Source organism: Lasiosphaeria miniovina (assembly GCF_030549165.1).
Source record: "Lasiosphaeria miniovina strain SMH2392-1A chromosome Unknown B0T26scaffold_4, whole genome shotgun sequence".
Classification (NCBI taxonomy): Eukaryota; Fungi; Ascomycota; class Sordariomycetes; order Sordariales; family Lasiosphaeriaceae; genus Lasiosphaeria; species Lasiosphaeria miniovina.
In genome coordinates this window covers 6,159,286-6,170,252 of record NW_026848223.1, presented here as the reverse complement: position 1 = coordinate 6,170,252, position 10,967 = coordinate 6,159,286, and the positions used below count along the sequence as shown (strand labels likewise).

The following is a 10,967-nucleotide window of genomic DNA, read 5'->3' as shown; positions in this document are numbered from 1 at the left end:
TTTACATGACGGCTGAAGTTGGTTTTACCTTGCAGTATCATTAACGGGCGATGCTGCTTGCTGCCAGCACCAGGACATTATTGGTGGAAGGACGCCAGATCGATCGCGGATTGCGTCGATCGCGGATTGCGACGAAGCGGACAAGTGGATGGGCGGGGCACTTGATGTTGCCGGCATCCTTGTAGCTACGTGACGAGCCAGTCGCTGCTAAATTTAGGCCCTTTGGGCTTGGAGCGTGCGAGGGGTCCTAGAAGTTTGTGCGAACTGTAACTTTGCGGACCCCACACGATCATTGGATCAAGCAATCTGACGGGCCGAGCACGATTCTTCGACGGAATGCGGCGACTCATCCCTGCGAGGGAAAGCCGAAGCTGCCATGTGAACGATCGCACTCTCGCCGAGGCCGCTTTAACCCCCCAATCGTCGATGAACTATCATCTCATCGATGGCGAACCCCGCGCTCGGCCAACCCCGCGCAATTGGGTCCAGGCAGTTGTGCCGGGCGGCGGTTGGGCAGCTCGACGCCTTTCCTCCCCAATTCGAGCTTTGGACAGACTGCTATAATCACGATTCTCCATCGCTCTCTCGAACCAACCCCTCAGTTCGTCCCATACGTCAATCGTTCCGTTGTTTCCGAGCACGATGGAGGGGCTCGGGCCACCGCAAGCACTATCCCCGTCGTTGAGCTGGCCGCTAAGATCGCTTCCCTCTGTCTCGAATACTTGTCTGCCGTCGAGAGCGCTAGGTCCGACATCGAACGCCTACGAAAATATATCGACAACCTGAAGACAGATGGCGCGCAAAGCTTCTCTAGGGCCCACATGGGGCTCGGCTCGAGACGTCGCAAAAGCTGCGCGAAGCCCTTAACAACACCCGCTCGCAGCTTGGTGATGTCGCTACAAAGCTGGAAGCGAAACTTTAGGGTCGCAAAAGGAGGCCAATAAGACGCCTAGGACTGCGAGTTAAAGTGGCCGTTCGAGAGCAAGGACGTGGACAAGATCATTGCAAACCTCCCGCGAGATCAGGACTCCTTTACGGCAACCCTTCAGATCGATCAAGCGTATGCGCAGACTTTATACCTTGGTCGATGCGTGGCTAATAGCAATTTCCAGCACCGAAATCCTCGAAATCCACTCTAAGATCGACCTAGCAAAGCTCCCAGGCGCAAGCGGCGCAGCCTTTGACTCCCACGCCGAAGAACACAACGCACGATCCCACCCCAACACCCGAGCCGAACTCCTTTGCCAGATCCGGGAGTGGCCAAACAATCCTCGAGCCGAGAGCATATTCTAGCTGAATGGCAAGATAGGGACAGGGAAATCCACCACCTCTCGAACGAACCGTGGCCACCTCGTTCGCAAAGGACGGCCTGCTTGGCGCGAGCTTCTCCTTCAAAAGGGGAGAGGGCGACCGTGGCAAAGCTGGCTTGGTTTTTCCCACCATTGCTCGTCAGGTTGTGCGCAAAATCCCTGCCCTGGTGCCTTTCGTCAGAACGGCCATTGATGCCGACCCAGACGTTCCCAAAAAGGCATTGAGACACCAGTTCGAAAAGCTCATCCTCTGACCACTTAGCAACATTTGCCGCATTACAGCAATTGTGATTGTCATTGACGCTCTTGACGAATACAATGGAGACGAAGACTTCAAGACCATTATCGCCCTGCTCGCGCAAGCAAACGTGGTACGCTCCGTATGTCTGAGGATTTTCATCACCAGTCGGCCCGAGTTATCCATTCGGCTCGGCTTTAAAGACGTCTAAGGAAAATACTAAGGCCTAGCTCTGAACCAGACACCAGAGCAAGTCGTGGAACAGGACATATCGACATATTTGGCGCATGAGCTCGCGCGAATCAGGGATAAATACGACGGACCAGCTCCCGAGTACTTCCAGTTCCTGTAACACCTTCTGAGCCAAGCAGCAGCCAGGCGCTGGGATAACGCCTGCGCTTGCGCGAACCACCGACTTCCCCGGCCAGGGCGGCTTCTTATTTCAGACGAATCTATCAAGTCTGCAGACGACATCATGCAGAAAACGGTAGATCTCTGGACCCAGTGCAGGAATTCCAACTATCAATGCGCTCGCCGGCATAGAGATAACCCCCGGAGATTCACTCTCGATGCCTTCTTGTACAAGTGGACTAATGATGGCTCTCCAAACGTTGGAAGGACTCAATACCTGGCTCAGGCGCCCCTGTTGGATTTTACATTCAGACCGAAAAAATATGAAGTGTTGTCTTCCCTTCCATTTCTCCCCTCCTCTGGCTATGCCAGAGGTGCAGGTTTTATACATATGAGTGGTGGTGAGCTGTGTGGCAATTTTGGCTCACATCAGCTGAATAATCTAGTATTTATCATCCACTAGAAGATTCCATATGGTGAATTCAATAGCCCCACTATTCGCGATGCCCTCGAGAAGCAGATGAACATCGCGATGACGCGTCCAGTCCACATGACCTCGAGGAGGAACCCACAACAACAGTTCATGGAGGAACCCACAACATCAGTCCACGGCTATGACGACCTTTTTGACTCTGACGACTAGAGCGACTAGTTTGCTGGCACCGAGAGTGGTTCCTCTTCGGAGGAGATTAGTGGCGATCACGACAGCTCTCTCGAAGCCAAGCCTCTGGATTTACAATCCCCGACACAACCTCTCGATGAGAAGACACGTGAGGGCAACGCGTCCGAAACGAGTGTTCTCTCGCTCGAGGGAATAGCTACGCTGTCGAGCCACAGCCTCGTTCAGAACTATTGGGCAGATGAGGTTGGAAATGACATGGATGGGAGTCTCGAGCCGGAGATGGGCCGCAACACGGAGACTCAAACGACAGAGACGCCGGTTACCCCCGAAAAATTTAGCCCATCTGAGCCGCCACGCCAGGAGGCCCCTTGGTCAGACAACAAAGGCCTCGCCGCCAGCAGACACAATCCTCTGAGACCTCAAACTCCCGTCCGGCAACAGGTAGCTGATCCTACATCTCACCCGCCTCATCTAGGGACCTTCGTACCCAGGGACGTGGCAAACATCCCGTGGTGCGCCAGAACCGGGTCAACTCCGCAGTCGATGCGGAGCCAGAGCACACTGTCATCCTCGCCCCCGTCGCCCATAGTGCACCCGGCACTCCCCGGTAACGCCCAGGAACCCGCCATCCGCAGCAGAGCCGACAGCGCCTGGACCAGTTCCAGTCCCAAACGGAAGCTGCTGCCTGACGGCTATGCTCGCAACAATAGCTACGACGCGGAAGAAGATCGTGACGATGAGAATGAGCGCAGCGGACTGCTGAGCGACGGCAGGGGCCCGGCGGCAAATTGACCACGCTCGGGCGAAGCGGGGGCTGGTGCTGCCAGTGGCGATGACGATGTCGACGGGGATACGGTGGTTTATAGTAACAGTGACGGTGTTGGAGCTGAGGTGGACTGAGATGAGCAAGACGAGTGTCAAGAACACCGGCTTAGGGCCTGATCGGCTCGCCGTTGCGGTGTCGTTGCGGTTGGGAAAACCTGCACAAAAAAAATCGCATGGGGCCTTGCAAGGCCACTAACCCCAATCGAGTGGTAATTTCCCACATTTATCGACCAAATTTGAGGCCGAGCGCCCGGAACGATCCGTCTCGATTTATGCAATGTATCTTCGCGGGGCTCTTCGTGACACCCTGGTCAACGCCCTTCATATGGTATAGTGCACAGCCAAATCTAGTATGGTTGGCTTTTTCCCAACAGTACGGCAACCCTTCTTCGAGAAGGGTTGCCGTACCGTCGAGATCCTACGTACTGCTGCCAATGGCTTCCATTAATAACCCTCTGCTCAACGCCGTCATCACGAAAGCTGTAGTGGATGTAGCCCTACAGTATGTTGATCGCCGTCGACTACTAGGGCCACGCGACTGCGATATTATCCACCCAGAGGGGCCCTCGGGGGCCTGCCATCTTGCTGAGTCGATTCTCAGTGGCTCGGATACCCAATTCGTTGATCTTTTTCGTATGCCAAAGGCCGCTTTCCATCGATTGGTTACATGGCTACAAGAGCATACCGGGCTCAAGGGGTCCAGATACCTGACAGCCGAGCTAAAGCTTATGATCGTGCTATGGATATTCGCCCACGACGAGAGCCAGCGTAATGCTGCCCACCGGTTCCGAGTCAGCCAGTCTACTGTGAGCTCTGTTATGACGGATCTACTGGACAAGCTCGTACAGCTACACTGCGCCTTCGTCAAGCCAAAAGACGATGACTAGCTCGACCCGTCTATCGACGATGCATTCTACGGTTGTATCGGGGCCATTGATGGTACATATATCCACGCCTTCATTCCAGAGCCTCAGCAACACCAGTGGCGAACCCGGAAAGGCTTTATCGCACAGAACGTCTTCGCCGCAGTCCGATTTGATGGTGCGTTCTCGTACGTACTCGCTGGTGCTGAGGGCTCAACACACGATTCTACGCTCCTTAGCATCGCTACTGCGAATGACTTTGCGGTCCCCTCGGGCCGGTTCTACCTTGCAGACGCTGCATTTGGTGGGCATGTAGGGATTCTTACACCTTATAATGGTGTCAGATATCACCTCGAGGATTGGAGGAATGCCAAAAACCCGCCGACCACAGCAAAAGAACTATATAACATCCGGCACGCACGCCTTCGGGTTATCGTTGAGAAGGTATTCGGTATTCTAAAGAGGAAGTGGAAGATTATCCGAGCTACTGCGCCAGAGTACTCGATACGAAACCAGGTCCAGATCGTGTACGCAGTCACTGGTATCCATAACTTCCTTCTTGACACCAGCGATGAGGAGCTAGTAATTGAGGCTACACAAGAGGCTTGTCGGTATGCTGAGCAGATAATTAGGAGTCGGTATAGTAAGGATATCCGGGATGCTATTGCAGAGGTTCTATGGAGGGAGCGGGATTTCTAGCTAGTCTTCCATGACTCGATCAGAGCCTCTTTAATATCCCGGTCTACAGTGTTCCATACAACAGCATTTGAGTGCTCTTTTAGCTGCATGATACACGTTACACGCTCTGCGGGGCTTAACTGGATAGAGAAGTTGTGCATAAAGTCCTTGATCGCAAGCTGGATCTCATCCTGCCCTTTCAGGCGAAGCATGGCCTCAGCCTGCTTAACCATAGCTTCTGCTTGCTTCATAGAGGCCTCAGCTTGCTTATCGAGGCTCTGGGCCAGTGCTAATACCTCTGGATTTGTATCGGCTTTCCGAACCCTCCGGTACGACGGCGCCACAGAGGGTTGGCGAGAGTTAGCATCAGTAGCTGAGCTCGTACTCAGGACCATGGCATCCTCGGTATCGCCCTCGCCCTCGTCGTCAGGCGTCGTAGTAGAGGGGCCAAAGGCATTACTCGCGCGGATAATGTTACGGCCATGACCAGACTGGTTGGCGTATATCGTCTCATAGTCTGACAGAGTAAACCGAGCAGTCCGAAGCCATCCAGCATCCTTATATTGCAAAAGGAAGTTATTCCAGACTTCCACAGAGCCTTCCACCATCCTCTCTTCTTCGTTATATTTCGCACCTGACTTGTTAAGAAAGGTCTTGATCGTTCGGAATCGCTTCTTCTCATTATCGTACTTGTCCCTGATCTTCTCTGCTGACCAGTGGAAGTCTGGAAAGGATTCCTCCATTGTAACAGAGATCCTCTAGAATGCCGGCCGCGTCTCGGTCAACTTGTTGATACGGAACGCTCCAGCGATAGCCTCGTCTCGGAATAACTCGATAATCTTCGCCTGCATTTCGGTTGTGTAGATGATTTTCCTCCGCCTCGTACGCGGGGTCGACGAAGGCGCGTCAGGTGTCGGCTCGGAAGTAGGGCCGTCATCGGAGGCTTGCAGGCCGCCGTCAGAGGGTAGGTCATCGGCTTGAACAACAATAGAGGCCTCAGGAGCAGGAGACTCTACTGCGGTTGCCCTGATGCGGGGTCTTCTGGGCATCTTGACGATAGGTGGGTTGCTGTCGTGGCTGTATTTTGGTCAAAAAATTGCGGGAAGACAGGGCGGAAGTCATACGGGACTATGATTAATTAGGAAAAGCCTAGTTACAGGGGGTTTCGGGGTACATTGGCTGTGTCTCCACTTTAATTATGCACATGGCTCGTATCTTTTCCCAACCGCAACGACACCGCAACGGCGAGCCGATCAGGCCCTTAGTGTCCTGTCGGTGGATTATGATTCTGACTCGGATTCCAGCTCAACATCTAGAAACAGAATCAGAGTTCATGATATGGATACAGCTCGCCGTGGCAAAATTGACCTGGCTGAAGGCATGAGAGGTCAGAAAGCCGGCGTGAAAGGAGATTTCTGCCTCGCATGGCAATGGGTCGAGGGCTGGCGGGCGCGGCTGGGCAAGGGCGGAGATATTATCGAGCAGGCCAGGTGGCAGTGGCGGCTCGATGACCGGATGCGTGTCTCAAACACTGTACCGCTGGTCGTTGCCAAGTATTCTCTTTGGCCTCTCTGGTGGATAAAGCTGTCGGGTAGTACACCTCTGTGTGCTATTGAAATATTAGACCAAATACCTACCCAACGTTTCGTCTGATGCCCCAGAGGCGGTTCATATAACTTCCTCGCCAATCTCTCACGATACTAATGAAGATCGCGAAGGCTTGAAGACCGGTCTTGATATATATTACTGGTTTTTTTAGGGCTAAAATTAGTCTTCATGAAAATACCTGGTTTTTCTGGGGCTTGAATCTGGTCTTGATTCGTTTCTTTGTTCACAGAATCTAGTTGAGCTCAGCCACTTTCTGATAACTCGCCCCCATATCCACCATCCGGGGAGACCAAGGGAAAGATTGCTTATGAATACATAGGTGTTGGGGGCGACCTGGTTCTGTGACTGGGTATCCTGTAAGTTAGGTGGGGGGGTAAGCGAACACTACTGATTTAGAACATTCTGTATAAGCAGGAGTCCCAACTAACCCTCCAACAAAAGAAAGGGTGATCTTTTTATTTACAAAACTTCAATACAATCTTTGATATCCTCTGAATCATCCGCTTCTTCCGCATCTTCTAAAACCTCTGCTGCACGCCCTACAGCTCTCTGGGCCTCACGAATAGTCTGAATATTCGCAAAGGTGGTATTTGGATCTTCTTCAACCTTCTTCTTCTTTCTGGCTCTTATTGATTCGAGAGTGTGTTCTAGACCTTCAATCTTTCGCTTCCTAATAGCTAGTTCAAAGGCCTGTTCATCCAAAGCCTTACCAATCTTTCTGAGGAAGAGCTTATCCGCTGGCATTGCTTTGATGATGCGTGCGAACTTCTTTGCCTGCTCAACGTAATCACGTGCCTTTCTAGGAGTCCTCCACTGCACCCGATCGTCTCCATAATCCTCCAGGATTGGCATACGGAGTGTGCGAACCTCTGGGGTAACTATAGTAGTTCTTAAGGGGCGTGAAGTATTAGAATTCTTGAGGAGGAGTGGGCTTCTTAGCGGTTTGTTGACATTCAAGGGCCAAAGGCCTGATGCCTTCCATCCTGACTTAGCATTACTCTTAGTAATTGCCTCTGTGCGTGAAATCTGGTAGCATTCCAGAAACGCACGTTTTCCGGCTACAGAAGAGTCGTCAAAGGCGTTAGCAAGAAGGTCCTCAAGCCGTCTGCGATAAAGTCGTTTTAGGGGGCCAAATATGGCCAAATCTAGGGGTTGGAGGACATGGGAAGTATGGGGAGGCAGATAAATAATGTGAATATTGTTTGTGAATGCCTCCCACATATAATCGGCAGTTGTGTGGCTGCCATGGCCATCAATAATAAGGAGTCGTTTCTCAGAGGAGTTTGCTGGCTTGGTGAGAGGAATGAACACATTTTTTAACCATTTGAGGCTTGTCTCATCGGTAGTCCATCCTTTCTCAGTTGCTGTAAAGAACAAATCCTGAAATGGCTTCATATCCAAAGGAAACCATTGTTGTTGAACGCTTTTCCCCTTAAAAATGACCAAAGGAGGAAGGCAACGGCCAGCTGCTGAGATGCATTCGACAAAAGTGGTCCAAGTGCGGGTTCCAGGCTGTTTTTTTTGAAGCGCCTTAAAGGCACGGCTTCCAATGACAAGGCCGTTGGTTCCTCTGCCTTCCATAATACCAGATTCGTCCTTGTTCCAGCGATTCTCTGGCTTAATCGCCTTGATAGCTGGTGTTTGGAAATGGTTGAACCAAGGTCGAATTGTTGACTCTGTAGCGCAGTTGACGCGGACCGAATCGACTCTCTTGGCCCTCTGAGTCTTCAAAATTCGATTGCGGTTAAGAAAGGCACGGCACCACCCCTTTCCAAGTGGTAAGGAGTCCCCCCTTTCAGCTAGAATACGGCGTGCAAGCTCCCTGATCTGTGCATGTGTAGGGGGCAATCCTAAATCTTGTTGAAGAAGAATCCATTCGACTAAACGATCCTCTTGGGTCTGTGTAAGCCTTTGCTCATCTTGATGAGCAACATTTCGAGGTAGGGAGCCATGTAGACGGCCATAAAGGGTGGAGGGTGGAACGTTCCATTTTCGCGCGACTTTGCGTAATCGATGTGTTCTGACGGCTTCCTCGCAAGCCTTGCGGAGGTCTTCTTCTGTATATGAAACCATTGTCAAGAGAAGAATAAAACGAATTGAAGATGAAGAGAATTGGAAAAGAATTGGTTGAGTTATGGGCTTTTTATATAAGAGGGTTGGTTGTGTTCCTCGCTTATCTACAATGTTCTGGATCAGTGGCGTTCGCTTACTCCCCCACCTAACTTATCGCGCCGTTGATCCAGCATCTTACCAGGCACCTTTTCGAGCTAACATGTTGTAGTGAACAGACGGGACTGGTACATGCAACGCGCGGAATCCAGGGAACACCTCAGCGGACTGGAAGCTACCGCCACTCGCCTCTCCACGATGATGTCCGCCACGACAGTGAAAGTGGCAGGTTGGAGGAAGCCAAACGGGTCGCATTCGACGCTCTCTCCCACGACCATGCCAACTAACTGTTAACGGCTCTTTAAACGATAGAGCGCTCCCTGCGGAGTGAGGCCGCATTTGTCACGTCCAGGCTTCTTGAAGAAATGTCACAACGACATAGCCGCGATCAGATGAGCCCCAGGTCAATTTGTGATACATCGCATCCCCCGTCAATACAGGAGTCGTCAAGTCGGCTGCACTCTCGACTGGAAGAACGACACGGAGAGAATGGTTACACTAAGAGCGATCCTTCCATAGTCGTCAGGCGACCAGCACAGCGACGGCAGCGATTCCTCAGGCGGAGTGACCAGCACAGTTGGTTTGGACGGACAATGGTCTCGGTCAGTGAGATCTACCTCGGAAATGAACTTACGCATATTCTCACCGAGTGCATCATGATTCCGTCACCCTGGCTATTTCGACTCGGACGTGGGGTGAAGATCCAGCAAATATGCCACACCATAGGCAGCATTTTTGTCAGCGACAAGGACCCGACTGTACCAGAAGAGAAAGGGCTGGATTGGACTACAGGCGCGGACGACGGAGCTGGCATCGCAAATGCCCTTGCATTGCCGTATTTGATCAGGCACAGATGAGGAGGATGCAGAAGGTCTTGAATCATGGGTTCCGCTTAAAGACGGCATCTTTTACGATTTCGACAAATTCTTCCCCCGGCGGCTGAGGATTGTTCGATATCTCTCATCCAACATCAAAGAGTCCCTCGCCGATGAAACCACCGGCAGAGACTATCCCGAACTGGCTAGAAAAGTAGTCGGGTGCACCAAAAAAGTAGTCGGGTACACCAAACAGGCCGTACAACTTTCGTTGCTTTGCGCCAGTCCCATGAAAGCATTTCACTTGGCCGGGGATGAGTCATCACTAGTCCGCAGGTCAGTTGTCAAGGAGGTGTGCGCTATGGTGGAAGCACTGTGCAGCCATGTCGACTCCGCCGAGGATACTATGCTAGAGTGGTGTGAGGAGTGGGAAGTCTTGGACATCTGTGTGCAGTCCCTGCAACAAGCTGGCGTGCGGATACCATCAAAGACCCGAAAGGCATGGTTACGGAGCAAAGCCAACTACAATTACTCGGACTTGCGAGGCTCTATAGATGGTAATTAGAGACAGTAGTAGATGGCCACAATGATGGGCGGGCTCGCAGCCAGCTTGCTTGGCACGTAGATGTACATCTTCGTCTTGGAAGTGTTGGCGCCAAAGTTGGACACCTGCTGGAGAGCGGCCTGTGCGCGCTTCGAGGGGGTCTCGGGCAGCATGAACTCATCGAATGCGGGGTGGGCAGTGACGCCGCTGGCCACGAGGGCGAGCGCGGCCGAGATCGCGGCCGAGATCTTCATCGTGTCGTGGTGCGAAGGCTAGGAAGTGGGCTGCTCGGATGCGTACTCGAACGACAAGGTCCTGGACTATTCGCGAGACACCGCCGTGAAAGCGACCCTGCCATATGTATGTGTCAGTGCGATGATGGGCAAAATTCTTCAATGGCGTCCTTACCCGTTCTCGTCGCCCGTGGCAAACCCGCCGCGACTTCATATTGAGTGAACCTTCTTTTTTCCCGCTCCAAGCGACTCATCGAGGGACTCGGCTTTCCTGGCTTCTGTAACGACCAGGCCTGAGCAAAACAAGTCCAGTCGGGTATAATGTGGTCCAATTGGGTATAATGTGGGTTTAAATATGATTTTGGCTGGACGGAGGTCCTGGGTTTTCTGACATTCCCCACAAACCCATGGTGGGGGCAGACGTAAGCAGGCGGCGGGTCGGCATTCGAGGTAAATTGAAACGAACATGACGGCCGCGCAATTCCCTGGCTCTCGGGTTTGCGGCGCTGGAGCTGCAGGCGCACGCATATGATCGTGTGCTTTGGAACAGCTGGTGGTCCTGGAGGGACGCGGTTAGTTATAGGCGCAATGCCTGCCAATGAGGTCAATTTGTCGGGCAAGAAAACGGAAGCTCACCGTCTTTCCATTCTCGGCAGCTTCGCGGGCTGCGCTGTCCCGGGAATAAATGTCACTCAGCCATGACATCTGTGG

General features: G+C 52.4%; 3 protein-coding genes across 3 annotated transcripts; 2 read left to right on the top strand and 1 right to left on the bottom strand.

The window, feature by feature from the left end:
• Window positions 1–445: 445 nt before the first annotated feature.
• On the top strand, window positions 446–1,759 carry B0T26DRAFT_741500 (uncharacterized protein; the record flags this gene model as incomplete). The annotated part of the gene is made up of 6 exons (XM_060443975.1): window positions 446–483; window positions 668–887; window positions 969–1,060; window positions 1,113–1,256; window positions 1,384–1,542; window positions 1,573–1,759. The coding sequence occupies 6 exons, from the start codon at window positions 446–448 to the stop codon at window positions 1,757–1,759; spliced, it is 840 nt and encodes a 279-aa protein (XP_060297418.1).
• A 642-nt stretch (window positions 1,760–2,401) lies between these two features.
• Window positions 2,402–3,416, top strand: B0T26DRAFT_334161 (uncharacterized protein). The gene has a single exon (XM_060434436.1). The coding sequence runs from the start codon at window positions 2,777–2,779 to the stop codon at window positions 3,311–3,313; it is 537 nt and encodes a 178-aa protein (XP_060297417.1). The 5' UTR covers window positions 2,402–2,776; the 3' UTR covers window positions 3,314–3,416.
• Window positions 3,417–10,040: 6,624 nt separating this feature from the next.
• Window positions 10,041–10,196, bottom strand: B0T26DRAFT_647678 (uncharacterized protein; the record flags this gene model as incomplete). Its single annotated transcript, XM_060437920.1, has 1 exon — window positions 10,041–10,196. One exon carries the CDS (start codon window positions 10,194–10,196, stop codon window positions 10,041–10,043), a length of 156 nt encoding a protein of 51 aa, XP_060297416.1.
• Between the last annotated feature and the right edge of the window lie 771 nt (window positions 10,197–10,967).